Source organism: Eumetopias jubatus, unplaced genomic scaffold (assembly GCF_037043125.1).
Source record: "Eumetopias jubatus isolate StellerSeaLion01/CBP00866 unplaced genomic scaffold, mEumJub1_p1.0 scaffold_3, whole genome shotgun sequence".
NCBI lineage: Eukaryota > Metazoa > Chordata > Mammalia > Carnivora > Otariidae > Eumetopias > Eumetopias jubatus.
Window position 1 is genome coordinate 67130001 of NW_028274809.1, and position 26310 is coordinate 67156310.

The following is a 26310-nucleotide window of genomic DNA, read 5'->3' on the forward strand; positions in this document are numbered from 1 at the left end:
ACTTTTTGAGTATTTATCAATCAGCTTGAGGTGATGTGTATGCAAATACTTTGCGGAAAAGTAAGGATTTCTATGAATACAAGTTGTGATTGGTGAGTCTAAGTTAATATGAAGACTACTTCAGTTTGTTGCAGAATGATCTGCAAGGCCTTTACACCCATCAAGCTTAAGTGTCAAGATTTTCCTATTAATTGCACTTACGGAGCTGAATATGGTGCTAGCGATTTTTCCAGGCGAGCTCGCTAGTATTAGATAGTTTTCTTAGGTTAAGGAACCTTTCAGAATTGAGCCCTATTTTTATCCTTTGCTTCTCCAGTTTTTGTTTTGCTTGGTCAGAGGCTGTTCATTTTTATCTGAAAATAAGATTGACAAAATGTATGTAGTTTCTGCCTCGCCCAGAGAAGTACAAGGACCATTTGTCTCCTGGAGTTTCCTGTAACAAAGGTATACAAAGAATTGTTTTCTGGGCGAATTAGAGGTAAAAGCCACTTTTGTTTCTTCTCTTATCAAGTGATGAGAAGAGTAAGGACTCAGGTTTCTATTTAAGCCCCACGCTGTACTTTCAGTAGATTCAGCGAAGAAATCCAGGCAGAAGGTCACAGGTGAACACTTTCCATTCTGGGAGGATTGAGGGTTTTTAAAAGACTTTGAAGTGAAATCAACAGTTTCAGAAGAAACTTCTTTCCTCTCTTCTCCTTCTCTCTCTCTCTTTTTTTTTTTTAAGAAAAAGTTTCTGGAAATTAAACAGAAAACAGAATTACAGGTAGTTATTATTTGGCCATATTTCGTTGCATTGCTATGACACTTCACGCTGGTCTGTCAGAAACAAAGATAAAACTTCAAGTGACATGATAAAACTTTTAGTTTTAAGAAAGCTTTTCTTTACTCCTTTGGAGGCTTTTCCCCCTCTTTTTCTCCTTTTTGGATACTGTTTTGAAGTGATTTAGGAGGGCTTCTCTCCTCTTTTTCTGCCTACATAGAAGTGGTATACAGTCATTGTCATTCACTTTCCAATGCCTGATGAATACTGCAGAATGTTTTCTAAGTAGACTTGTATGTGTAAAGTTTTGATAGTATATTTTAATATAGTATTTTATGAAGCCCTTAGGGTCTTAATAAGGTCTTTAAAAGAATCATGATGAATTTCTGAGAAAGGTACCTAGGGTCATTTATCACATGGTAATCCAAAAAGTATTTGAACTCATTCTGCGTGACAGTTCTTAGTATCATTGTTTTTGAGTATTGCAGCAGAGAGCCCCCAGTTACAGAATTAATTTGTTTCTTTTTGACATTTAAAACATGTATTATAAGTTACTTAGTAGGATCATTAGTTGGTTAAAATCCACTTGGTTTTAGAATGACACTGAAGAGGAAGAATCAGTAGAAAGTTAACTAGAAGCCATCTAGACTAACTAGTATTTTTTTTGTTTTTCCCCCATTCTCATGTCTCGGTGATGATGTCCCAGGCCTAGCCTAAGCAAAACAAAGCTGGTCTTCAGCAACTTTTCACCTCCCTTTACTCATTCTTCTTTTCCTCTCCAAGTTATCCTTCTAGGCATCTTGTATCTTCATGTTGAACTCTTCCCTATTAAAGTCTGTATTTAGTTAGTTACCTTTAAAAAAAGAAACCAGGGGGCACCTGGGTGGCTCAGTCGTTAAACATCTGCCTTAGGCTCAGGTCATGTGCATCCAATTGGGATAGTAATGTATACATTTGAAAAGATTATTAATATAATATAATTTTGAAAAGCCAGATTCTGTGATAAGGAAATTTTAGCTCCATTACCACAGGAGTGTGTGAGACGAGAACCTGTAGCCGCATCTGATCCTCTGGACTTTGCTATTTTACTTCCTTCTATGTTATCTGAATTTTCACTAGAATATCCAGAAATCATCTTTGAAGGCATGAAAAATATGTCTTCTGCTTTCTCACACACTCTAGTTAATCTAGCTGTCTTTGAAGAAATTTTTCTCCTTAAGATTACCAGGATATTTTCCCCATGCTAGTTATGTGTTATTTAGACATTCAGTACTACAGTTCTGTGAAATTTTCCGTGAATATCGTATGTTATCTTTCCTTTCTAGATTGCTGTGCTGGGCTTAGTTTACATGTAGACTGCCACTTGGTGATCACAAAAGTGCTTTTCATTACACATAAAGCTTGGTTTTTCTGCCCTTTTTTGTTTTATTTCCTTTTTTGGTACAGCCCAAATTCAAGTGATTTATGTTACTTTCATTTGAGATTAAGATTGATATGATTTGAAATACTGCCCATTATTTTTGTTCCCCTTACACTCAAAATGTGGTTTTTTAGTTTCACTTAATTAGTAAATATTTATTGAACACATTTCAAAATAAAAGAATTTGGAGCAGTTGAAACATAAGAGCTGCAGGAACATGAGAGAGGATTTTAGTTGATATGGAAAGAATGAGCAGGATATAAATAGGCTCGGCAGAGGCAGCAGGGGATGCCCCTCCAGTGGGAGCTGTGGGGGAGGCAGAGACAGCAGGGGATGCCCCTCCAGTGGGAGCTGCAGGGGAGGCAGAGGTGGCAGGGGATGCCCCTTTAGTGGGAGCTCTGCGGGGGGGAGCCAGAGGCAGCAGGGGATGCCCCTCCAGTGGGAGCTGTGGGGGGGGCAGAGGCTGCAGGGGATGCCCCTCCAGTGGGACCTGTGGGGGAGGCAGAGGCAGCAGGGGATGCCCCTCCAGTGGGAGCTGCGGGGGAGGCAGAGGTGGCAGGGGATGCCCCTTTAGTGGGAGCTCTGGGGGGGGGAGCCAGAGGCAGGAGGGGATGCCCCTCCAGTGGGAGCTGTGGGGGGGGGCAGAGGCTGCAGGGGATGCCCCTCCAGTGGGAGCTGTGGGGGGGGGCAGAGGCGGCATGGGATGCCCCTCCAGTGGGAGCTGTGGGGGAGAAGGCAGAGGCAGTGCTTGCAGATGAACAGCGTCGACGTGGGATCAGACATGCGGATGCTGTTCAAATCCTGAGATGTTCACTATTCTGAACTTCAGGTTCCTTTTCTGTAAGATGCAACTCTAACTTGCTCATTAGACAGTGTTACTGCTTTACCACAGACCTAGTGACTTCAAACAACAGAAATGTAATCTCTAGCAGTTCTGGAGGTGAGAAGTCCAAAATTAAGGTCACTGGGCTGCACTCAAGATGAGGGCAGGCTCTTTCTGGGGCTTTAGAAGGACTCCATTCCTTGCCTCTTCCAGCTTCTGGTGGTTACCATCGTTCCTGGACTTGTGTCCGTGTCACTTGAGTCTCTCTCTGTGGTCACATTGCCCTTTCCTCTTCTGTCTGGGTCACATCTCTTTCTGTCTCTGTTTTATAAAGGTCCTTGTAATTGGATTTAGAGCCTACCTGGATAATTCAGGATAATCTCTTCCTCTCAGTATCTTTAAGTTAATGACATCTGCAAAGACTTTGCCATATAAGGCAACATTTATAGGTTCCAGATGTCTTTGGGGCCATTATTCAGCCTACTGAAAATATTATAAGAATTAAAGCACGCCTGGGTCGGTTAAGTATCTGCCTTCGGCTCAGGTCATGATCCCAGGGTCCTGGGATCGAGCCCACATCAGGCTCCTTGCTCAGTGGGGAGCCTGCTTCTCCCTCTGCCCCTCCCCTTCTCGTGCTCTCTTTCTCTCTCAAATAAATAAAATCTTTTAAAAATATTATAAGAATCAAACATTGCAGTGAAAAAGGTCTCAGATGGAGACTTGCAGAGATGTAACTACCTTTATTTCAATAACTTGAATATTTTTTGATTCTCATTCTCTTGCCTATTAACAGCAGACAGTTTAATCTTCTATGATTTGTTTTTTTATGGATTGTTCTCAGTGTTGTTGGGGTAAATAATAAATTCAGGTTTTATAAATGAGTTACATACAGGTTTAAATATTCTCAATTGAAGGTTTAGACCTACTTTCACTTCTGCAACATGCTGGTGAGGCATTAAGTCCCAGGATGGGTATTTGCCTAACCCTTGCTCTTCATGTTCTGGAAACTCTTGTTCCTCTCAAATTTATTTGAGTACCATAAAGCCACTTAAAGTGCATGCTCTTCTCTTAGCTCATCCATGTTCCCGATGGGGATGTGGTACTGTTGCCATATGCTCTTTCTTTCTCCATAATGGAATGCTATGGACTCCTCTGCCTCGATGTTGCCCTCAGTTATGGCTTCTCCATCATGCTAGATGTAGGGTTTCTACTGGAAGCTAGATGTCTCCTAACACTATCCTCTGGTTTGAGCCACATAGCATCATTAAACTTATCTGGTGTTTTATCACCATCAACTTGTCACCCTGAAAGCGTTCTCATTCTTGAAGGGGACTGGATTACAGGGTCTCTTGGTCCTACACTGTCCACTTTTTCTAGCTCAATCTCTATTCCATCCTTTCTTCCACCAACCTCTTAACTGCAGCAACTTTCTCAGAAGACAGAAGGTGGATCCCTATATGAGGCAATCAAGGATTGGCTAGGCATGATCTCCCCAAGCACTTATATCTGTCAAAGATTGATAAAGTCTCATTGTGAAGCTCAAAAGTAAATAAAATGCATTTCTGTAATTTTTTTTCCTCTCTGCATAGCATATCTTGAGGGCAGAACATAGGATTCTTTAGTGGTAGAGGTAATGGGTACAAAGAAACACAGGTTGGTAAAACAAGCAAACATCTTGCTTACTACCTTGAAATTTTCTTCTGCTGCAGTTGCAAAAAATATGGATATCATGCTTAGCATATAGTATGTTGAATGTGAGACTATGTTTCATAAGCCTGAAAATACCAGCTGGTTTGTGTGAGAAGTAGACAAAAGTAAGAATAATAGAGAGATTGTTAGGGATGTGACTTGCCGCTGGATATCTCAGTAACTGTTGACTCTCCCCAACCCACTTCTCTTACAGTTTTTCTTTTTTTTTTCCCTCTATTTATTTATTTTTTTGATGTAGTGTTCCATGATTCATTGTTTGTGTATAACACCCAGTGCTCCATTCAGTAGATGCCCTCTTTAATACCCATCACCAGGCTAACCCATCCCCCACCCCCCTCCCCTCTAGAACCCTCAGTTTGTTTCTCAGAGTCCATAGTCTCTCCTGGTTCGTCTCCCCCACCGATTTCCCCCCCCTTCATTTTTCCCTTCCTACTACCTTCTTTTTTTTTTTTTTAACATATAATGTATTATTTGCTTCAGAGGTACAGGTCTGTGATTCAACAGTCTTACACAATTCACAGCACTCACCATAGCACATACCCTCCCCAATGTCCGCCACCCAGCCACCCCATCCCTCCCACCCCCCACCACTCCAGCAACCCTCAGTTTGTTTCCTGAGATTAAGAATTCCTCATATCAGTGAGGTCATATGATACATGTCTTTCTCTGATTGACTTATTTCGCTCAGCATAACACCCTCCAGTTCCATCCACATCGTTGCAAATGGCAAGAGCTCATTCCTTTTGATGGCTGCATAATATTCCATTGTATATATATATATATCACATCTTCTTTATCCATTCATCTGTCGATGGACATCTTTGCTCTTTCCACAGTTTGGCTATTGTGGACATTGCTGCTATAAACATTGGGGTGCACATACCCCTTCAGATCACTACATTTGTATCTTTGGGATAAATACCCAGTAGTGCAATTGCTGGATCGTATGGTAGCTCTGTTTTCAACTTCTTGAGGAACCTCCATACAAAATGACTTCTCATCTGACTCTAAGGAAACACCAGAACCTCACTATGAACTGAAGGGCTTTCTGCAGACTTCCCAGCTCATCACCATTGCTTCTCTAACCTCTCCTAGTATTTGCCCCTTTGCTCACTCAGCTTCAGCCACGTTAACCTCCTTGTGGTACTTCAAACATAGAGTCTTGCTCTTGCCTCAGAGGCTTTGTTCTTGTTCTTCCTGTTGGTGTCTGCTTGGCTCAGGCCCCTTTCTCCTTTGGGTCTTTGTTCAAACATTACCTTCTCAATGAGACCTATCCTGGCAAGCTGTTGAAAATGAATTCTTTTCCCCTATGGCCTCCTTTCTCCCTGTGCCCTGCTCTATTTTTCTTTGTTGTGTTTATCACTTGCCTGTTAAGATTTACATTTTATTTATAGTCCTCATCTTCCCATTAGAATGAAAGCTCCCTGAGGCAGTGACTTCTGACTGTTTTATGCACTACAAAATTCCAAGCCCCAAGATGAATGTCTGACACATGGTAGGCCTTCAGTAAATATTTTTCAAATGGATGAATGGTTAGTATAACTGCCAGACTACATGGATGTATCCCACAGCAAGTAGGGAGTAGAAAGTACTTTGAGCAAGGGTTACATTGACACACATGTTCTATGAGGTTTGCTATGGTATCAGTGTCCAGGTTGGATTGGAAGAAAGAGAAACCAGAAGTTTGGAGATTAGTTAAGAAAAAATGAAGGTCTAAATTGGAATTGTGACAATGTGAGGGGTTGTTGAGAGACATTTGGAGGGCAAATCCCTGGTGTCTGGGGATAGTGGAAGTGGGGCATAGAGGAGTGGCTATAAAGATGCAATGGAGATAGGAGAGTTTAGGAAAAAGCAGTTTGAGAGAGAAAAGGGAAGATGACTTTGTTTTCAGGTTTATTTTTTATTTTGATAAAATGTACATAACATAAAATTTACCAGTTTTAAGGGTATAATTCATTGGCCTTATGTACATTCATACTGTTGTACAACCATCACCACTACCCATCTCCAGAACATCTTTATCTTCTCATAGTGAAACTCTGAGCCCGTTGAACAATAACCCCTTGCTCCCTAGTCCCTGCAACCCCCATTCTACTTTCTGTCTCTACGAATTTGTCTATTCCAGGTATCACATATAAAAGGAATCCTATAATATCGGTTCTTACGTCTTCTTATTTTACATATGATATCTTTAAGGTCCATCCATGTTGTAGCACATGTCAGAATTTCATTCCTTTTTAAGGCTAAATATTCCATTGTATGTGTGTCCTACATGTTGTTTGTCCATTCATCTTGTTGGTAGACACTAGGGTGTTTCTACCTATCATGAATAGTGCTACTATGAACATTGGTATACAAACATCTGTTCTAGTCTCTGCTTTCATTTCTTTTGGTTATATGCTCAGGATTGGCGTTGCTGGAATCGTTTACTATTTTGGGGGAACCACCATACTGACTTTGGATTTAGACAAACTGTGTTTGAGGTGTTGGAAAGTCTAACAGTTGGGACTAGAGCATGAGTAAAAGCAACTGTAGCCAGAGATTTCATCTCAAGGAACTCAACAGGCGGGATGGCTGAAGGAGAGTGAATTAGCTTAAGAAACGGAAAGAAAAGATTTTAGCCAAGGATTGCATCTTAGGAGGGAGGAGGAGCTATGGGAGCTCATCAGTGAGACAGAAAAAGAGCAACTGGAGTTAGAAACAGAACCCAGAGTGTTGATGCACACTTAGCTCAAACTCATCCATATTCATTGAGAATTCTTTCAGATGAATAAACTTCTATTTAAGTATGACATTACTTTCAAGGGTTTGGGTGTTGTAAGTCACAGATCACTACTGAGTGTTGAATGTTTGAGACACAGATACTTTTCAAAAAGGTCCTAGAAGCACCTAAAAAAAGCAGAGGATTTCTATATTCCTTAGTTGGCTGTTCTTCACTTCCTGTTTTGCATTAGTAATTTCACAGTAACTTTTCTTTAACCTTTTATTGAAATATGATATACCTTAAGAAAAGTGAACAAGCCATATGTGGACAACTCAGTGAACTCTCATGTTGCATAAACTTGGATATCCAATACCCAGAACAAAACAGTATCTCCTACACCCAGTTGTTTCCCTCAAGCCCCTGCTCCCTCACCCACTCTCCCCATTATCTTGATTTCTAACACTATAGATTTATTTTACCTGTGTTGAACTTTATGTAAGTGTAAGCATGTAGTGTGTACTGTTTGTGCCTGACTTCTTTCATTTAATGTCATGTTTGTGAAATTCACCCATACAGTTGTGTGTTGTTGTAGTATGTATTCTACTACTTATTACACTGTTTACACTATTCATTCATTCTCATGTTGATTGGCATTTGGGTAGTTTCCAGTTTGGGGCTATTATGAATAGCACTACTATGGACATCAAGTTTCTTATTAAAATAGGAATTGTGCATGTTATGTTCCCCTCTGTAAAGTTGTTTTTGCTTATTTCATTTAAGTACCTTTCCTCCCAAGCGCCTTTCTAGACTGCCTAAAATATATTTGCCTGAACATTAGTTTTGAAAGGATAAAGTGCCACAAGAAATTAGGTTTCTTCAAAGTTGTACGTTCTTGCATAAAAATTTTTCCTTTTAAAGCATTTATTTTAATTTTTCTGAACTATCCAGACTATGTATCTTAAATGCATTTTGAACCTGTCAAAATTTTTCATCTCTTAATGGGGTGAATTGTTCTACTTTGAGGCAAATATTTTAATTTTGGCATCATGACAAATTGGAGAAAAAAAGAATAGCTCCCTCATCCTTAATGCAGATTTGTTATCAAACTTAATTATAATTTACATAGCAGTAAAAGGAATTGGCAATTAGCAAAAAGTGCATTGTGACATTTTGTCATTTTTCTCCTCAGGTTACAGTCTGCTTTGGTATAAAAAAATCAACATTACTAATTCAAAATTGCTAAAATAGTATCAATCTGGCTATTCTAGAATTGAATTGAAATTTGCTATATTTAATAAAGATACATACATAAATTTATAAATTTGTGTGGGTACATGTGTCCATGTATATTTCTTTCTACCTACATGTTTGTCTGTCTTTTCTATCTATTCATTTGTCCATCCATCCATCCATCCATCCATCCATCATTCTGTTGACATACTCACGGAAACATTCCTTACAGAAAGAACAATGGAAGACCATGAGCTGGTGATTGAAGTGCTATCTACCTGGGGAATGGAAGAAGAAAATAAACTATACTTTAGAAAAAATTATGCCAAATATGAATTCTTTAAAAACCCAATGGTAAGTGAAATCCCCATTAATAGTTATGGGAAATAAATGAATTCATTAAGTGTTATTTTACTTTATGTGAAGAAAAGAGTCACCATAAATCAAATACAATTCTCCATTCGGTAAATTGTAGGTAAAAATTCTGTTCCGTGAACATCATAGTTACGTTTCTTTGTAGTCTAACAATGATTAGTCAGCATTATCACAGAAGTTCAGATTAACCATTTTGGGGAGCTATTTCTTCTTTTTCTTGCTTTTTTTTTTTTTAATTTCTCCTTGTCTTTTTTTTTTTTTTATTATGTTATGTGATAGACATTGGGGAGGGTATGTGCTATGGTGAGTGCTGTGAATTGTGTAAGACTATTGAATCACAGAACTTTTTCTTGCTTTTTAAGAAGAAGAAGATAGTATACATTTAATTTGGGGAATCAATTATTAGATATCCGTAAGCAGCTCCAAAATATTATAGTTTAACACTTTTCATAGAATTTAGGAAATTTAAATAAGAAAATTTCTAAAGCAAAAACAGATTGATGATTGTTGGGAGTGCCATAGCTTAGCCAAAAATTTTCAGATTGACATGAATCTTGCTGTTCCAAAATATTTTTTCAGTGCAGTAATGACTGAGCTAAGTAGAAATGAGTTAAAGACCGGAGCATTATCTAATAAATACTACTTTCATGATAGTTCTCTTTAAAAGAAAAGAAATATGTGTCACATTCTAGTGAAGACCTAGGGATCTGGAAAAGTCAGAATAGCCTCTGGGCTCATTATTTTAAATTGTTTTTGTCTCTGCAGCTGTAGCATATTTTTACACGAAGTTTTGGATAATTGGATTGAAATGATCCTTTATGAAAAATATATGATACACACTATAATAGAATATTTTCAAACCCTGAAAGACCTCTTATGTTCTCTTTTATTTGAACCTATTAATAAAAACATAATGGGATGATCTTTGACAAAGAAAATAAGAGTCCTAATAAAAATCAAATAGAATTAGAATTTGAAGGGAAACGATTTTCTTGTTGTTAATCTTTGTTAAAAGCAAGAATTTAAAAGTATAGTTAAAGGCATATGGTTTTAGTGCTTGTTTTTTTATATTTTATTATTATTATTATTATTTGAACAAGGCCGTACACTCATTTTGTAGACCTAGAGCTGTGGTTCTCAACTGGGGGCGATTTGACAATGTCTGGAGACATTTTTGCTTGTCATTCCAGGGCTGGAGGGACAGGGGGGCTGCTAGTAGATAGAGGCCAGGAATGCTGTAACTAATACTGACCACAGTATTAGACCAAATGGTAGTAGAACGGTTGTAAAACCCCATCCTTGGAGGAAATATAGTAGTCTATATTTTCCCAAATGTGTCTGATCATAAAAATTACCTGGGGGAGGAGAGAGTACCCAGACCTACTGAATCAGACACTCTAGGAACGAGGCTTGGGAATTCCTATTTTAAACAACTGCCCTAGGTGAATTTTATGATTGAACGACGTTGAAAAGGACCTGACTTTTAGCTCCCTGGCCCTACAACAAGTCCTGGTTCCTTTACGTGTGGCTATGACCTTGGGTATACCCCTTACTTCTAGGAGCCTTGACTTTGTGACATGGAGTTGATGGTCCTTTATTACCTGCCAGAGTGCCCACAGGACTCAGGGAAGACATAGGGGAACAAGCACGCTGTCATCCTGAGGGCACTGTTTTGAACTTGACGAATGTGGCTCTCTCTGCATCCGCGTTATCTGAGGGTGCTTGCGACTCTTTGGGCCCTACTCCTACCTTCTCATTAAGATACCTGAACGTAGAGTCCAGGGATTGGCATTTTGAGAAGGACTTTAGGTGAATTTTCAACACACTGATTTAAAGAACTTTTCCTGGAGCTTACTATATTGGTCACAATTGAATCTTTTCTAACATGGCTTTTGAAATAATGTAACCTGTATCTTTTCGTCAGTATTTTTTTCCAGAGCATATGGTGTCTTTTGCAACTGAAACCAATGGTGAAATATCCCCCACACAGATTTTGCAGGTAAAATATATTTCCATTAAAGTATGTAAGTAACAGTGTAATAAAGGGAAACTTTAAGGTCCATATTTTTACATGCCTAGATTTTGAAATGTTATACCTCGATGGATGAATTTTTGCTGGAGGTGAACCTGAAAGAAAAGAAAGAATAGGAAAGAAAAGAACAAAACCTGAAAAAAGAAGTCCCTAAATCAGGAAAGGCTCCTAACACCAGTATTCTTTCTAGTTTTGGCCAATTGTCAAAGGATTTTCAGTGTTTAAAAAATGTGTTCAAAAAATGTGTATCATGAAAGGAAACTTGCAGAATTTTGCTCTGTGATGTGTTTAAAGTCTATGTTAGCCTTTTTGAAAAATCAAAATCCCCAGTAAATTGTAGAGATTTTGCTAACAGATATTTAGTATTAACCTTTATAACAAATGCTCCCAATCCTATTTGTGATAAAATATTTAGCAACTGAGTGAAAGGAGAAAAAAAAGATAGAAAAAATATATATTTTGTACACTGACGTGTCATTAGCTATGTTGGATACTTGAGCAGAATTCCGAAATGTCTTAGCTGAAATAAGAATACTAGTTATTTAATTAAAAATCACCTTAGTTTTGCATCTTTGGGGCTCATTTCTTCGAAACTGGCAGTGGCTTTATGTGATCATTTTTAAAAGATATTTTCATTACAATAAAAGAATGATTTTCGTTATTTTATTTTTTGTAGGTCAGTAGATTTCACATCAGAAGCTCTGCAGTTGTTAACAGGTTAATGTTCAGCAGTGTCTTTATAATGGTTACTGTTTGATCTAAGCCTGCAGATATGGTCATACCCATTCAGTATTCTCTGATCTTTAAAGAAGACAGCTTTTAATATTTCCTATATAGATACTACTTTAAGTATATTGGTATTTAAACATATCGGTAAATACATTGGGTGGTATGGATCTGTTTTCTATGGGCTTTTTAATAGGTTATATTTCATTTTTGCTCTTCATAATATTTTAGCAACATGATTAGTCTCAGAGATTTTCCTAAAAGCGTCTTCTGTGCTACCGGGTTTTGCAGACACCCCATCAGAATACTAGGTTGAATGGCAGGGGCGGCAGCAGCTGTGCGTGAGGACCCCCCCCCCCCCCGCCCCCCGGCTCCCAGGCCCTCTCGGTGCTTCACCACTGGATTGTGACAGTGTGGCGGGTTGGAGTTTTTATTGCACCTCCTTCCCCCAGTTCTCCTCTAATATAGTTATATTACTTTAATGTGAAATTACAAAAACAAGAAAAATCATAGCTTTGGAATCAGATAGCCCTGCATGCGCCTCTGACCTTTTCTCTCCACTGAGGCAATGTTTCCACTTTTTAAAACGTTTTTTCTCTTTCTAGTATGACCTCTGTGACTCCCTTTTTAAAATTTAATTGGTTTGGTTTAATAACTTGGAAAGCACTCAAACTAAAAACCTACTTGCCTGTTTTGCATGTCAATTAATTAATAACTGTGGCTCATTACGTTAAAAATTTTTTAATAATTTACTTAAAAACATACATATCTCTTCTCAGCATTTCCCTGAGTAGCCTTTTAAAATATGTCACATCATTTTAGGTAGTAATTTCTCTTACTTTCAGTTTTTCCATTTTGCATTTGTTTATTCATAGGGATTTCTGTTTTCTTCTTTTAATGAGATGCTAATGCATTTCCATTGTCTTATTAAGGATGCTGAGTACAACGACTCATACAGAGCTCTTCCTTTTCATTCTCATTTTCCTGACCAGCACATGCCTACTGTCTCAGTTCATTATTACTTTGTAACAAACTATTCCAAACCTTAATGGCTTAAGTACCCACTCACATTTTGCCAGTAGTTTTGTGGGTCAGGAATTCGGAGAGGGTTTAGCTGGGTGGGTCATCTCTGAGGCACTTGACTCTCTGGGGGTTGAGGATCCCCTTCTAAGATGGCTTTTCACTATGTGTCCCTGCTACCCCTGGACCTCTCTTCTCTCCACATGCTGTCTCCATCCTCACGGGCTTTAATAGTGCATCAGCCTTCTCACAGCAGAGCTGTCTCAGGGTAGTCACATTTCTTATGTGACTGCTAGCTTCCAGGAGTTAACTAGTGTAGGCCATCAGGCTAGTTAAGGACTAGAACTAGAACGAGCTGTCACTACTGCCATATTCCATTGGTTAAAGAGTTATAAGCCTTGCTCAGATTCAAAGGGGTAGAGAAACAGACTCCAGCTCTTCACGGTTAGGTGGCAAGATAACCTTGCAGAAGAGTATGTGGGATGGGAGATAATGTTGCGGTTCTCTTTGGAAAACACAAGGTGCCGTAGCCACCCCCCACTGAGCCCCATAGAGGACAAAGAAAAGATTGTTTGCTTTACCTCATCAAGGAGGTGAACTCGGCTCAACTTTCTAAACAATTGAATAATTGAAGTCAAGATCGTGGTCTTCTACTTATGCTGTAATGAAGTTGAAAATCTCTCAGGGAGAATCATAGAAAAGGATGAAAAGTATCAGGACTTAACTCTTAGATGAAATCTAGCTTTCCAAATAGACATTCAAAAAACTTATCATTTTGGTGTTTGGCTCAGTCCTGACCGCTTAGAATGTATATTTTGTGAACAGATTTTCATTTGGAACTTGCCTCAGGTTATCAAAAGACTGATTTATTTTCTGTTGCATTTATATTGCCATGCCTGTAATGATACATTTAAGTGGTATTGACACTGTTAGAGTTTACATGTCTATATTTGAAATCTTAGGTTACTGTAAGGCTACAGTATTATCGATTCAGAAACAGCATGAGGATGTCTGACTTTTCTTGCAGATGTTTCTGAGTTCAAGCACATACCCTGAAATCCATGGCTTCTTACATGCAAAAGAGCAGGGAAAGAAGTCCTGGAAAAAGATTTACTTCCTTCTAAGAAGATCTGGTTTATATTTTTCTACTAAAGGGACATCAAAGGTAATTGAAATGTCCTTGATATGTTATGAATTATAAGTGAAAGTGGGTTTTACTTTGTTTTTATTAGTATATTACTGGATATCAAGAGTTGGTACATTAAAATAAATAAAAAATCTTTAAAAAAAATCCTTTAAGAGTTGGTACATTGATTTTAGATCCCAAACATTTGCCATAATCTGTTTAAAAACTGACTATTCAGCTTTGTTCCCCACTGATTTCAACATACATCCTGTGATAGAATCTAGACGCTCTTATTTCGGGACCACATACTGTGCTCATTTCTCCTCCACTCCGAATGCACCCCCTGCTCCTTACCCTCGGTTGCAGATTGTGAGGTCTGGCACATGGTCTCCTCTTTGCACCCCAGGTCATCCTGCTGATCTTGCCCACTTCTGAACTCCTGTTTTTGTTGATGCAGTAACTGTAACTAACTCAGCTGAGTCTGTAATTGCTCTTTAATTCCTTTGTGTGTGTGGTAGTTTTCTCTCCTTAGCTAGATTGTACATTCCTAAAGGGAGTTAGTTATATTATGACCGGGGGTGGATGCATGTGTTCATTTGTGTGCTGGTGTGCATATACTTGTGCATACAGTCACATTAGACACGCCTGTGCAGATGCTCCCACACACCATCACTTGCCCATGTCGTTCCCACCGCGCTCAGCACCATGTTGTCTGTGTGTCTGTGTGGTCTAGTCAGTGTCAACTACGCCATGTTTTATAAGTGCTGACGTTTTATGCAAAGCATTGATCTCTTTCAAGTAAAACTACTTTTGAGAGTTTTCATGGGTGACTATTTTAATTCTATTTTCATGCATCTGTTGTTGTCAGACAACATTGTTAATTCTTCGTGGGTAATCTGTCATTTTTCTCTGGCCGTTTTTCAAATATTATGATAATTGTTGGTGTTCAGTAATTTCCCTGACCATATTTCTAGGTGCATTCAAATGTATTCTGATATATCTTACTCGATTCTCAACATATGCATTCAATCTGCAAATTTCTTTTTCTTTTATGCTGGAAATGTTCATCCATTATTTATTGCTCACTCTCATTATGTGAGCCTTTCAATTTCTGTAGGCTTTTCGGTCTTGGCTTGTCATGGCTCCAGGCACCCATTTGCTTGTGGCGACCTCCCTCTAGGCTTTCTGTCTTTACATGGCCTTCTATTTCTCTGTCTCTTAAAAGGACACTTGTCATTGGATTTAGGACCCACCCAGATAATCTGAGATGGACTCATCTTGAGGTCCTTAACTTAATTACATCTGCAAAGACCCTTTTTCCAAATCAGGTGGTATTCACAGTTTCTTGGGATGGGGGCAGGGATATTTTTGGGAGGGGGGCAGTCACTCAATTCACTGTAGAAAGCCTGTGAAATATTTTGAGCAAGAGAGTGAGATGATCAAGTTGTAAGATTACTATGGCCATAGGGAGCTTAAAAAAATCAGGTGGATAGAGAGAGAGAGAGAAAAAAGGGAGTGAGGGGAAGGGAGCAAAGGAGGCAGGGAGTGGGGGGACAGACAGAGAGAGAGAGAGTGACTAGAGGCACAGATGCTAATTAGATGGTCATTCAGTAATCCAGAGTGGAGGTGATGGGATTTAACCTAGGATGAGCAGTGGAGGGGGAAGAAAGGGATGGTTAGGAGATTAAATGGCAACTGGCCAAGTTTTGTGGACTGATTGATGTGAAAGGAGAGGAAGCATTTTTAAATGTTCCTAGAGAAAGAAATAAGAAATAGGCAATTATTTAATACAGTAAACAGGAATAGGAGATTTGCTATCACATTATCTTAGAAGTAGGATAATGATCTTAGTTCTAGATAAATTGTGTTAAGGGTGAAGCATCCAAATGGAAATGCCCAGAATACAGTTAATGACAGCGACCAGATATTCTGGTGATAGGGAGCCACAAGGAGTGATGTTGACTCGTCCAAACTTTCCTCAGCTTTCCCTCATACACAGTTCTTCTTCGTTGCTGTTCACATGTGTTCCTGTCACGTGTGTGTGTCTCCTTGAAGTGTAAGTGTTGGAACGGGGCTCTACTAATTTATCATCACATTCCCTTACAGAAGTGTTTTGTTTTTAAGTATCTATCATTTGACTACTGGTATTGAACTAATTTTTCTTGAACATTTAAACTAGTTTTCAAATTTCTCTATCAGGACTAATGTTAGGATAAATAATTACCTATTTCTATAATTAAGGTTTTAGACTTTCTCTAGTCTAAATTTTAGTGAGATTGCTCTTTTCCCTGTGTTCCCAAGTATAAAATTACATGTGAAGGTGTTTTTTAAACAAATACATACATATCTTTTATACTTTTAACATCAGAGAAAAGTGGCTTCTACATCCAGTAATCATGTTGATCCTACTCTTTCCAGAGAACTTTCACTGGAAGATATGATAATGTTTCTTTAATTCCTAAATTCTTATTTCTTCAGCAGGTTTCTCATTAAAATCAACTGCCCATTGTATTTTTACTTCCGCCTTCGCCTCCTCTCCCTGCCCACCCGTTATACAAAAGATAACTCCTTATTCCTTCTCCTGGATCCACGCTTTTGTCCTTGCAATGGACTTCCCCTTGGCCAGGCAGAATTAAGAGCATCGAACTTCTGTTCTCAGTCCATATCTTAGCTCTTTTCAACATATTGTCTGACTTACCTATACGTTAGTACACAATATTCTTCTCTCTAGCCTGTGTCGTCTAATGAGCTCATGTTCCACAGTCTATACATGAAAACGATTTTCAGTTTCCCCTCAAAAAAAAAAAAAGAAGAAATACAAGGTATTAGGTAACCTCAAGGATTATGACCTCGATATAAATTATGCATGTTATCTAATGTCTAATATGACATTTCTGCCTGGGAAAGAGGCCATTTCCTGTCCTTTTTCTGTGAGAAGGTCTTGATTTATTATACTTTCTGAAGATGTGGGCTGCATGGGAGTTAGTTAACCACGGCTACAAGCCTTGGAGATGTCGCTCTGACTTTTAGTTACAGAGAAACGTCTAAGTACACCTTTCTCCCACTCTCCCCTTGTATACACACATCCATGCGTAGCCTTTGCTGACCATACCGGGCCAGGCTTTTAGTCTTACAGTATCATAAGCCTTGCTCTATCTGCACTAATGGAGCAAAAATCAGTCAAGAGATGAAATTCATCATGCCTCTGTAGCCTTCTAGAGTTTCTCAAGCTGCCTTTTTTTCTTACATCCAGAGAACTCAGCTACATTGACTTCTACAGTGTCAGCGGACAGGGCTGGTTTTATCTTTTCTTCATGGGAATCAGACATTTTTACTAGCAAATCAGTTTCTATCAAAAAATAGTTTTAAAGGCCATGACAGTAAGAGTACCTTTCTCCTTCCTCTTCCCTTGTTCCAAGGGCCCTAGGCTGGGTCTCTTTCAACAGTTTTCTTTTCTGCCTTATTCTCCCATGGAGATGGGAACTGTAGCCATTCATTAGATCAAAATGCCTAAGAACAGTGACACACAGAGGACAGTGACATACACAGAAACTCTCGCTCTTCCGATCATCAGGGATGGAATAACCCGCTGGTAAATGACTGAAATTTTTTTGGATTTGGATTTGAATGGGTTGCTCAAATGGCTGAATGTTCGGGTTTTCTGTCTTTTCGGTTTTGTTTTGTTTTAGAGCACTGCTTCTCAATTTTCAGTGCCTATGAATCACCTGGGATCTTGTTAAAATGCAGATTTTGATTCAGTAGGTCTGTGGTGGGCCACTGATTTTTGCATTTCTAATAAGCTCCCAGGTGATGTCTGTGCTCCTGTTCTGGGACCACACTACTAGTAGCAAGGTTCTAAAGAACAAATGCATTTTGGTCAGTTTTGATTATACATCCAACCCCAGAATTGATCACTTCTCTAAGTTATTAACCTATCACAGAATAATATGACCCAGTGATTTCCCATGGCCAGCTTTAAATCTCATGGATTTCCCAGAGAAGAAACAGCTGTTCATGATTCCACTTTACCTTGAAAACCAGACACATTCCACTGCCAGGTAATTTCCCGGAACTCATCTGAACAGGCCTCCTTCTTTTCGTACAGAAGGTAGTGACACCGCCTATTTCATTGCTGGCTGTGGTGTGCTAGGCAGTGCTCACATGTGAGGGGGGACCTTTCCTAAGCAAAGCAGGAATCTTCGTCTCTTTCTCCTTTTTCTTCTCTGACTGCTGTGGAAGCGCAAACCACCCTTCTTGTCTTTGCTGAACTACCGTTATTTGAAACCTGGACCAGGAAAACATTTTCAAAAGCCATTCTTTGCTGCCTTCTCTCCCTGAGATTCCTGAAATGGTGGTTAAAGAGAAAAATTTTAAAATAGGAAGATATAAATTTTTGCATATATTGGCAGTTAAATGATAAACAAATAGCCACTTCTCAAATAATATTGTATCAAGCTCCTGGTTCTTGACAGATATAGTAACTTCATTTTTCTTCCCTTTTTGTTTCTTTGCCATTGTTTGGAATCATTTTTTGCCAAGATAGAAATTGTGTAATATAATGGAAATACAAAAGAGGGTGTGCAAAAGTATGGATTCGTTTCAACACTCACATCTGTATCTTTTTAAAGGAACCCCGGCATTTGCAGTTTTTCAGCGAATTTGGCAATAGTGATATTTATGTGTCCCTGGCAGGCAAAAAAAAACACGGAGCACCGACTAACTATGGATTCTGCTTTAAGGTACAGGCTTAATATTTTGATAGATGAATAAAGCAAGCCTCAGCCTTTTAGGTAAGCTTGGGTTTCTTTTAATTTCTTTTAAAAAAGAGACAGCTTTCTCTTATATATAGGAGAATTTTAGTGGCTTTTATTTCAACAGGTGTTACCTTCAAGATATGCATTAACGATAAACAATGTGCTGTGGCCTTCTAGCCTAACAAAGCGGGAGGGCCCCGAGACCTGAAAATGCTCTGTGCAGAAGAAGAGCAGAGTAGGACGTGCTGGGTGACTGCGATTAGATTGCTTAAGGTAATCTCACTGCAGGCGTGAGTTTCTGTTAATGCTGTGAGTGCCATCAAAGTTTGAAAATGTCTGTATTTCAAAATGTGAAGACTCACTGTAAGTCCATGTATCCAAATGTATTTTTTTTTTAATCTGAAAGATAAACATTAGTAGAGTGGAGTAGCCTAACGCATTTATCTTATGCGTGTAGAGTAAGTATTCCATTTTTAGAAATGCTCTGAATTTTGTTTTTTTCCAAGAGTATCACATATGTAGCTAGTATAACTCATTAAAACTTCTATACCTGCTCAGTCTACATTTTTAAGATATTGCTATCAATCCAACATGACATGTATTTTAAAATGTGCCCACCTAGCTATGCCTAGTTCAGTTGTTTTACATTTCGTTTAAGTGTTGTATAAGTTGCTTTCTAGTTTACTTCAAATTATTATGCAAATTTTACTGTAATATACTATTAAAACATCAACCTTTGTGTTAAGTAGAAATTACAACTTAAATAAGCATAGTTTACTGGGGAGCATGTTGAAAGGAATAAGAATGTTCTAAAAGTTGTGTGGGGAAGAAAGACGTAGAATGATTTCTTCTAGAATGTACAGAAAACACATTTAATTTCAAAACTTGTATGTTAGTAAATTTAACACAACTTCATAATTATAAAAATTATCAACCATTTCCCTTTGAAGAAGGGCAGAATAATCAGAATCAGAATTATTAGTTGTCATACCAGGTTGGGAAGATCGTTTTAGTTTTTATTCTTTTAATTTATTTAATTGAGGTGAAATTCACATAACATAAAATAACTGAATTAACTGTTTTAATCAGCTGTGCTAATATGATGAGCATATTATTAACAGTGTTCATTTTAACTATGTGAACAATACAGTGCCATTTAGTTCATTCAGAATGTTGTGCACCCACCCCCTCTAGCTAGCTTTTAGCTACAAAACATTTTTATCAACTCAAAAGGAAACTGCGTACCCATTAAGCAGTTACTTCCGGCCCCTGGCAACCATCCATATCTGTGTCTGTCTCAATAGGATTTCCCTATTTCGACATTTCATAGAAATGGAATCCTACAACAGCTGACCTTTTGTGTCTCCTTTTATTTAGCATATTGTTTTGTGGTTCATCCACCTTATAGCATATATTAGTACTTGGTTCCTTTTTTATGGCTGAATAATATTCCTGTGTGTGTGTGTGTGTGTGTGTGTGTGTGTGTGTGTGTGTGTACATACATACATACAAACTGTTAGTTTATTTATCCATTAATGGACATTGGGTAGTTTATTTATCCATTAATGGACATTTGGGTTGTTTGCATCTTTTGACTATTATGAGTAGTACTGCTATGAACATATGTGTTCATGTATTTATTTGGATACCCGTTTTTCAATTTGGAGAGCATATACCTAGGAGTAGAATTGCTGGTCATATGGTAATTCTGTTTAACCTTTTGAAGAATTGCCAAAATGTTTTCCACAGTGGCTAAACTGTTTAATGTTCCCACCTGCAATGTATGAGAATTCCAATTTCTCCATATCCTTACTAACACTTGTTATTTTCCTTTTTTAAAAAATAATTATCCCGGTGGATGTGAAGTGGTATCAGCAGAAAAATTTTTAAATGGTTTAAAGGAAGCTTTTGGATTAACTCTGAAATTTGCTTCCTTTTGCTGTTATAGCAGATAGCCATTGTAGTTACCTTTTTACAAGAGGTTTGTTTTTCAAATAGTCTACTGTTAAATGACTGTCATGATTTTGGTTTCAACAAAGCTTAGAAGTCTTGATTCTTTGAAACCCCTATGGTAAGTAATTGCTTCTGTGTTGCTCTCATTGTCATAAAATGTAAAAAAAAAAAAAAAAAGAAAGAAAGAAAAGAACTTTAGAGAGTGTGGGGAACCAACCAGTCAAGGAAGTAATAACTAGTTAACTCAGGATGTGCTTTGGAATCACCTGAGGAGTATTCTGAAGTTCTGTGTGCCCAGCCCCATCCTTGGGGATCCCGATTCAGTGAGTGAACTCCAGATGTTTGTCTGACTAAGAACCAGTGACCTCATCCAGTCCTCTTCTTTTGCAGATGAAGAGGCTGACACTTTTTGGAATACTTAAACCTGACATAGTTATAGTCAGAAAATACCTTGAGGTCTCTGGTTTTCTCTTTCCTTCCATCAGAACTCTGGAAATCAGGCTAGGCTGGTAAAGGAGATGCTTTCCAATCTGGTTAGTCAAGGCTTCCTCCCTTCTAGTTTGATCTCAAGATCAGACACCCAATGATTCCATTGTTATTTTAGATTTATTTAGGTCTATAGGTGTAGACTTTCATCATTTATCAATTTTGTGTACACACACACACACACACACATATGAAATAAATTATGTGAGGCATCTCTAAAACTTCTTCATGTTCTAAGTCTAGCTTTCCTGAATCATTTTTATCTCAGAGCCATGGCTATCCATATTTCATACAGACTGCCTCACTCTGTGCTGTCAAGAGCTTCAAGGAGGCTGAACTTCTCAGACAGGTGCTCTGCCATGGTCTCTGGAGTTGTCTTTCTAGCCCTTCTGCAAGGTTTGATGCAGATGATTTCTTGATCTCACCAAACATTTCAGGCAGTGACAAGTCACTTGGTCCACAGTGAATATAAGATGCTATAGTTAAGGCAAATTTTTATGAATGTTAAATTTGAAAAGCATGTGTCCCAAGAATTGGTGAAATACACTAAAAGTTTTTTTTTTTTTTTTTTTTTTTGATTCTTCCATATCCAGAATGCTGTTCCTGGAAGATTGTCCCCTTTTCACTTTTTTTCTTTTTTCATTTGATCTTTTTGAAGCCTCTTTCAAGGCACAAGTGTCCACTTCAAAGATGGTCTGTTGTATTAGTTTCAATGGCTTCTGTAACAAATGACTACCAATTTAGTGACCTAAAACACAAATTTATTATCCTACACTATTGTCATTCAGAAAGTCTGAAATGGGACTTATTGGCATAAATGCAAGGTGTCCAAGGACCTGCAGTCCCTTCCAGGGACTCTGGGGGAGAATCCATTTCTCCTGCCCTTTCCAGACTTTACAGGCTGCCTAGATTCCTTGGCTCATGGTCTCTTTCTCTACCCTCAAAACCAGCAATGTTGAGCTAAGACCTTTTCATGCTGTGACTTCTTTCTCTTCTCTGCCTCCCCCTTCCACTTACTAAGGGCCCTTGTGATTATATTGGATCCATCTAGATAATCACCTAATTTCAATATCAGCTGATTAGCACCCTTAATTGTATCTGCCACATGAATTTCTCTATGCCAGGTAACCTAACATATTCCCAGGCTCCAGGAATTAGGATGTGGACATCTCTGGGGGCCATTATTCTGCCTACCCCATCCATTTTCCCTGTGTGGTTTTTTTTTCCCCTTTTTTAATTGTGGTAAATCTTTTCCAGGTGAGGCAGAGAGGGAGGCAGCCATCAAGGAGAACCTTTATCCTGGAGGCAATGATAAACCACCAAACACTTTCAAATGGGAAAGTGATATGATCTGCTTTACCCTTTAAAATATCCAGATACAGGAAGCCAGGGCTTGCTAGCACAGACACATTTGAAGGACTCTAATAAGGGAGTCAGGTGGTTTCCCCTGGCCGCTTGTCGTCAGCCGGGCACCTGCTTCATTCCGCTGGCTGGTGCACTGAACTCACATGGTGTTAGAGGTTATCTTTGGATCTTCGACTCTGGTTGTCTATCTTATTTCCAGTTTATCACTGTGCTTAGTGGGAGGTGCAGGGACAGACGAGTCTGTTATGTTGACTGGACTGAAAGGGCCCCAGATTTTCTTCACACGCTACTTACTAGATCCTGCCTCCTCCAAGAATTTGGCCTCTCGTTTTATTTTTAGTTCCTTTTCTTTTTCATACACACATGTGAACTGTTCATGTAGTAGCAGAGGAAGATCCTCCTGTCCTCTTTGGAGAAATAACAGTTATATATAGATGCATAGAAAATCTGAGAATTGCTCATGTACAGTGTCCTAGCTATGTGTTGTCTTCTTCCCTTCCCTTCAAGTAGAACTCGGCTAGCTTCTTCCCTGGTGTGGCCCCTTGTCTGCCCCTCTGTAGGACGGGGCCATTTTAAGGCGACTCATGCCCTACCGCTCTGCCAGAGTTAAATGCCCCCTAAAGACCACCGACAGCACAGAAGCAACTCCCTAACACTAAAGGTATCAGGGACAATACATCTTTGAAGGAAACAGGCTTAATAGTAGGTAGCTGGTTTTTCACTGCAGATAAATAAAAGGCGACCAAACAGCATGCGTGTACCTTGTGAAAGAATTGGTTAGAGGTTATTGTATAGTCTCCAAAATGAACTTGACTAGGAATTAAACTCCTCTCTCTTCTTTTTATAGTTATGGTAGGTTTAGGGTTGATTTAAAGTAAATTTCATTAGGTCCCATTAATATCAATCAAACTAAATTAAAAAATAATTTTTATAAGTTGGGAAATAATTGGATAAAGAAGTCAACATAGAGAATTTTAAATGCATGTGGGTTTTTGTAGTCATGTTAAAAGCAAAATCTTGGAAACAGAGACTCTCCATGCCACCCTCTGATTTTTCTGCCTAATTACCAAATAGATCCACTTTGCTGGAATTGCTTTTAAGGAAATAGTCTTCAGTAGAGAAACAGCTCTTTCAGAATGTTTAAATGGAATTCATCCTAAGGGTGAGATTGGATTCCATGGTGTCTCCTCAATCTCTTTTATATAGAACCTACTTCCAAGTTCATTGTGGCTCTGTGAAATAGAATTGTTGAGGGTAGCCAGAGAAAAGAAAATAAACGTAAAGGTCTCTCTGTCCCATTGTGGTTTTGCTTTGTATTCTTTTTCTTTTGTTTTTTTTTTTGTTTGTTTGTTAAACAAAGTGGATTAAATCTAAGGGGAGTACCTTATAGCTTCAGATGGTGAGCCCTCCGAAGTAAGTTTGGTCATGGCAGTTAGCATTCTTAATTTTCTCAAACCTAGTAATCCACGTACAGTCCAGACCCCCTTTCCAATAGTAGCCTGGCAGCTGAGTCTTGCGATGCTATTCCCTGAAAATAAAGATGCTGCATTTTTTTTCTACTGCAGTTTACATTGTATTTTGTGACCCTTTGTGTGAGATCCCTGCCATTTTGATTTCCCTGAATTTAAAGCCAAAAATTAAACAACGCGCTAAGAGTATTGTTAGTAGAGGATACTGCGGTGTCAAGAATCTTTAACATAGAGCCAAGTTTATGGATTTGCCGAAGAGATGATATAATTCGTCAATCAGTCATTGAAGAGTTATGGTGAATTTTACTCTGTTTTGCTTAAGATGTGTGTAAGGTTTTCAGACTCCTTGTTCCATAAAGTCTGACATCCTTCCCAAGTGAGCTCTCTTTTCACTAGGTGATATACCATTCCAAGTGGTTTTGGTGCTAAGAATAATGAGTAGGAATGTCAGTTACAGATCTTTATACTGGCAAGCTAGACCTTAAGTGTGATTTCAAGTAAAAAACTCTGTGTTTTTATTTTATTTTATTTTATTTATTTAAAATTTTATTTATTTAAGATTTTATTTATTTATTTGTCAGAGAGAGAGAGAGCGCCCAAGCAGGGAGGGTGGCAGGCAGAGGGAGAAGCAGGCTCCCTGCCGAGCAGGGTGCCTGATGCGGGGCTCCATCCCAGGACCCTGAGATCATGACCTGAGCCGAAGGTAGACGCTTGACCGACTGAGCCACCCAGGGGCCCCAAAAAACACTGTCTTTTTAAGTGTATCATTGTAGGGCAGTAAAAGCTTACCTTTCAAAATTATGGTTGCCTTACTAGTTTGTTTTAAGGAAAGCTTAAAATTTTTTTTCTTTTATGATATATAACCAATTCAAGTATTGAGTTTTTTCCCCCAAGTTACCTGTATAGTGGAAGTGATGAGAGTGTGTTTTTATGTATCTGTTCTGCAGTACGGCATGCAGCTGTACCAGAATTACATGCATCCCTATCAAGGTAGAAGTGGCTGCAGTTCTCAGAGTGTCTCACCCATGGTAAGGACCATATTTATTAATCTGTATATTTTATATTTACATTATATCAATTTGCAGTAATATTGTATTATAAATGTACATTGCAGTACATTTACGTACTTTCCTTCTGGTCAAGTTAAGTAAGTCTTTGACACCATCTCAACATAATGCTACTGAATTATTTACTCTTGGATTTCACAGGATTGCAGCCTCTGTGATCGAGTCCCAGCAGTAGAGTATCATGAAGTATTCGCTTGAAACAGATAATGTCATATGTTGAAGAAAATTTGTAAATATTTGAAAGTGTTATGTGAATCATTCTGTGTCATTACAACATTTGAGGATTAAATTTTAATATAATTTTTAGAATGTTTTCCTTGGGATTGTAGATGTTTCCTTAATTATTGATTTTGGTTGTGGGTTTATTTTAATATTGCTTCTGGAATTGTCATAGCCTAGTATAAACCATAGCCAGTGGTTTGGAATTCTAAAAGCTGCACTATACACAGGTGAGCTCTTTTGCATCCTGGGCTTCTAACAGTAAAATTTTTTAAGGTCTAGGTCCTTGAAAAGCAAACTGCTCTTCAGGAAACCCCAAAGCCGCAAGCCAAAATATAGCCTGTGCATTACATTAAATCTAACACCACTTCTCAGATTTATACTAACTGCAACTTGAACATTTATTTGCAGATACACACAGACGTATCTTTTCCTTTCTTTAGAATTTAATTTTAATTTATTGTGCATTAACACAAGAAATTTATTTCTGCACTTAAAAGTTTATGTTCAGTTGTTTTTGCTCTTGCTCCTTAATACTGAGTATATTAGGAATTTAGGTGTATGTGCCTATGTTACAAATCAGCTAACACGCAGCATTTCCACTTAGGTTAAATATATGCTCCTCGTGGCTGTGACCAAGGAAGGTGCATTTCCCCACATGTAATGTAGCAGATGAAATGCTCAGTTCTAGGAATGAGGCATGAAATAATGTTGATTACAAAGTCTGATAGACTAATAGGGAAAAAAGAATACCAATTCTGTAGTTACGTTGCTTTGGGTTATGGAAGAGTAACTTCTCATCCCTGTATCATATGACTTTTAAGCCCTAAAATAAGAAACTAAAGACTGGAATGAATTTTTATAAAAGCAATGGCTTTAGGTGAGTATTTGTATAATTTGTCAGCTTACCTTTATCTTTCAATCCACATGTATATAAAGGATAATGGATTTTATTATCTTAATCCTTTTCTAAATCCTTCTAAATTTCTTTTAGAGTCTAAAGTTATTAGGATGAGCATGTTAATAGCAGCCATACATTTGGAGGCAGTTGCCTAGTATCCTCTTAATCAT

At 38.3% G+C, this 26310-nt stretch overlaps 1 protein-coding gene across 2 annotated transcripts in view; it reads left to right on the forward strand.

The window, feature by feature from the left end:
• GRB14 (growth factor receptor bound protein 14) overlaps window positions 1–26310 on the forward strand; it is a 108036-nt gene that overhangs the window by 73934 nt on the left and 7792 nt on the right. For both annotated transcript variants that reach the window (XM_028123999.2, XM_028124005.2), the window contains 6 exons: window positions 8880–9001; window positions 10947–11021; window positions 13828–13965; window positions 18555–18665; window positions 18858–18953; window positions 24901–24981. In XM_028123999.2, the coding sequence (XP_027979800.1) occupies window positions 8880–9001; window positions 10947–11021; window positions 13828–13965; window positions 18555–18665; window positions 18858–18953; window positions 24901–24981 (623 nt within the window). The remainder of the gene's footprint in view (window positions 1–8879; window positions 9002–10946; window positions 11022–13827; window positions 13966–18554; window positions 18666–18857; window positions 18954–24900; window positions 24982–26310) is intronic.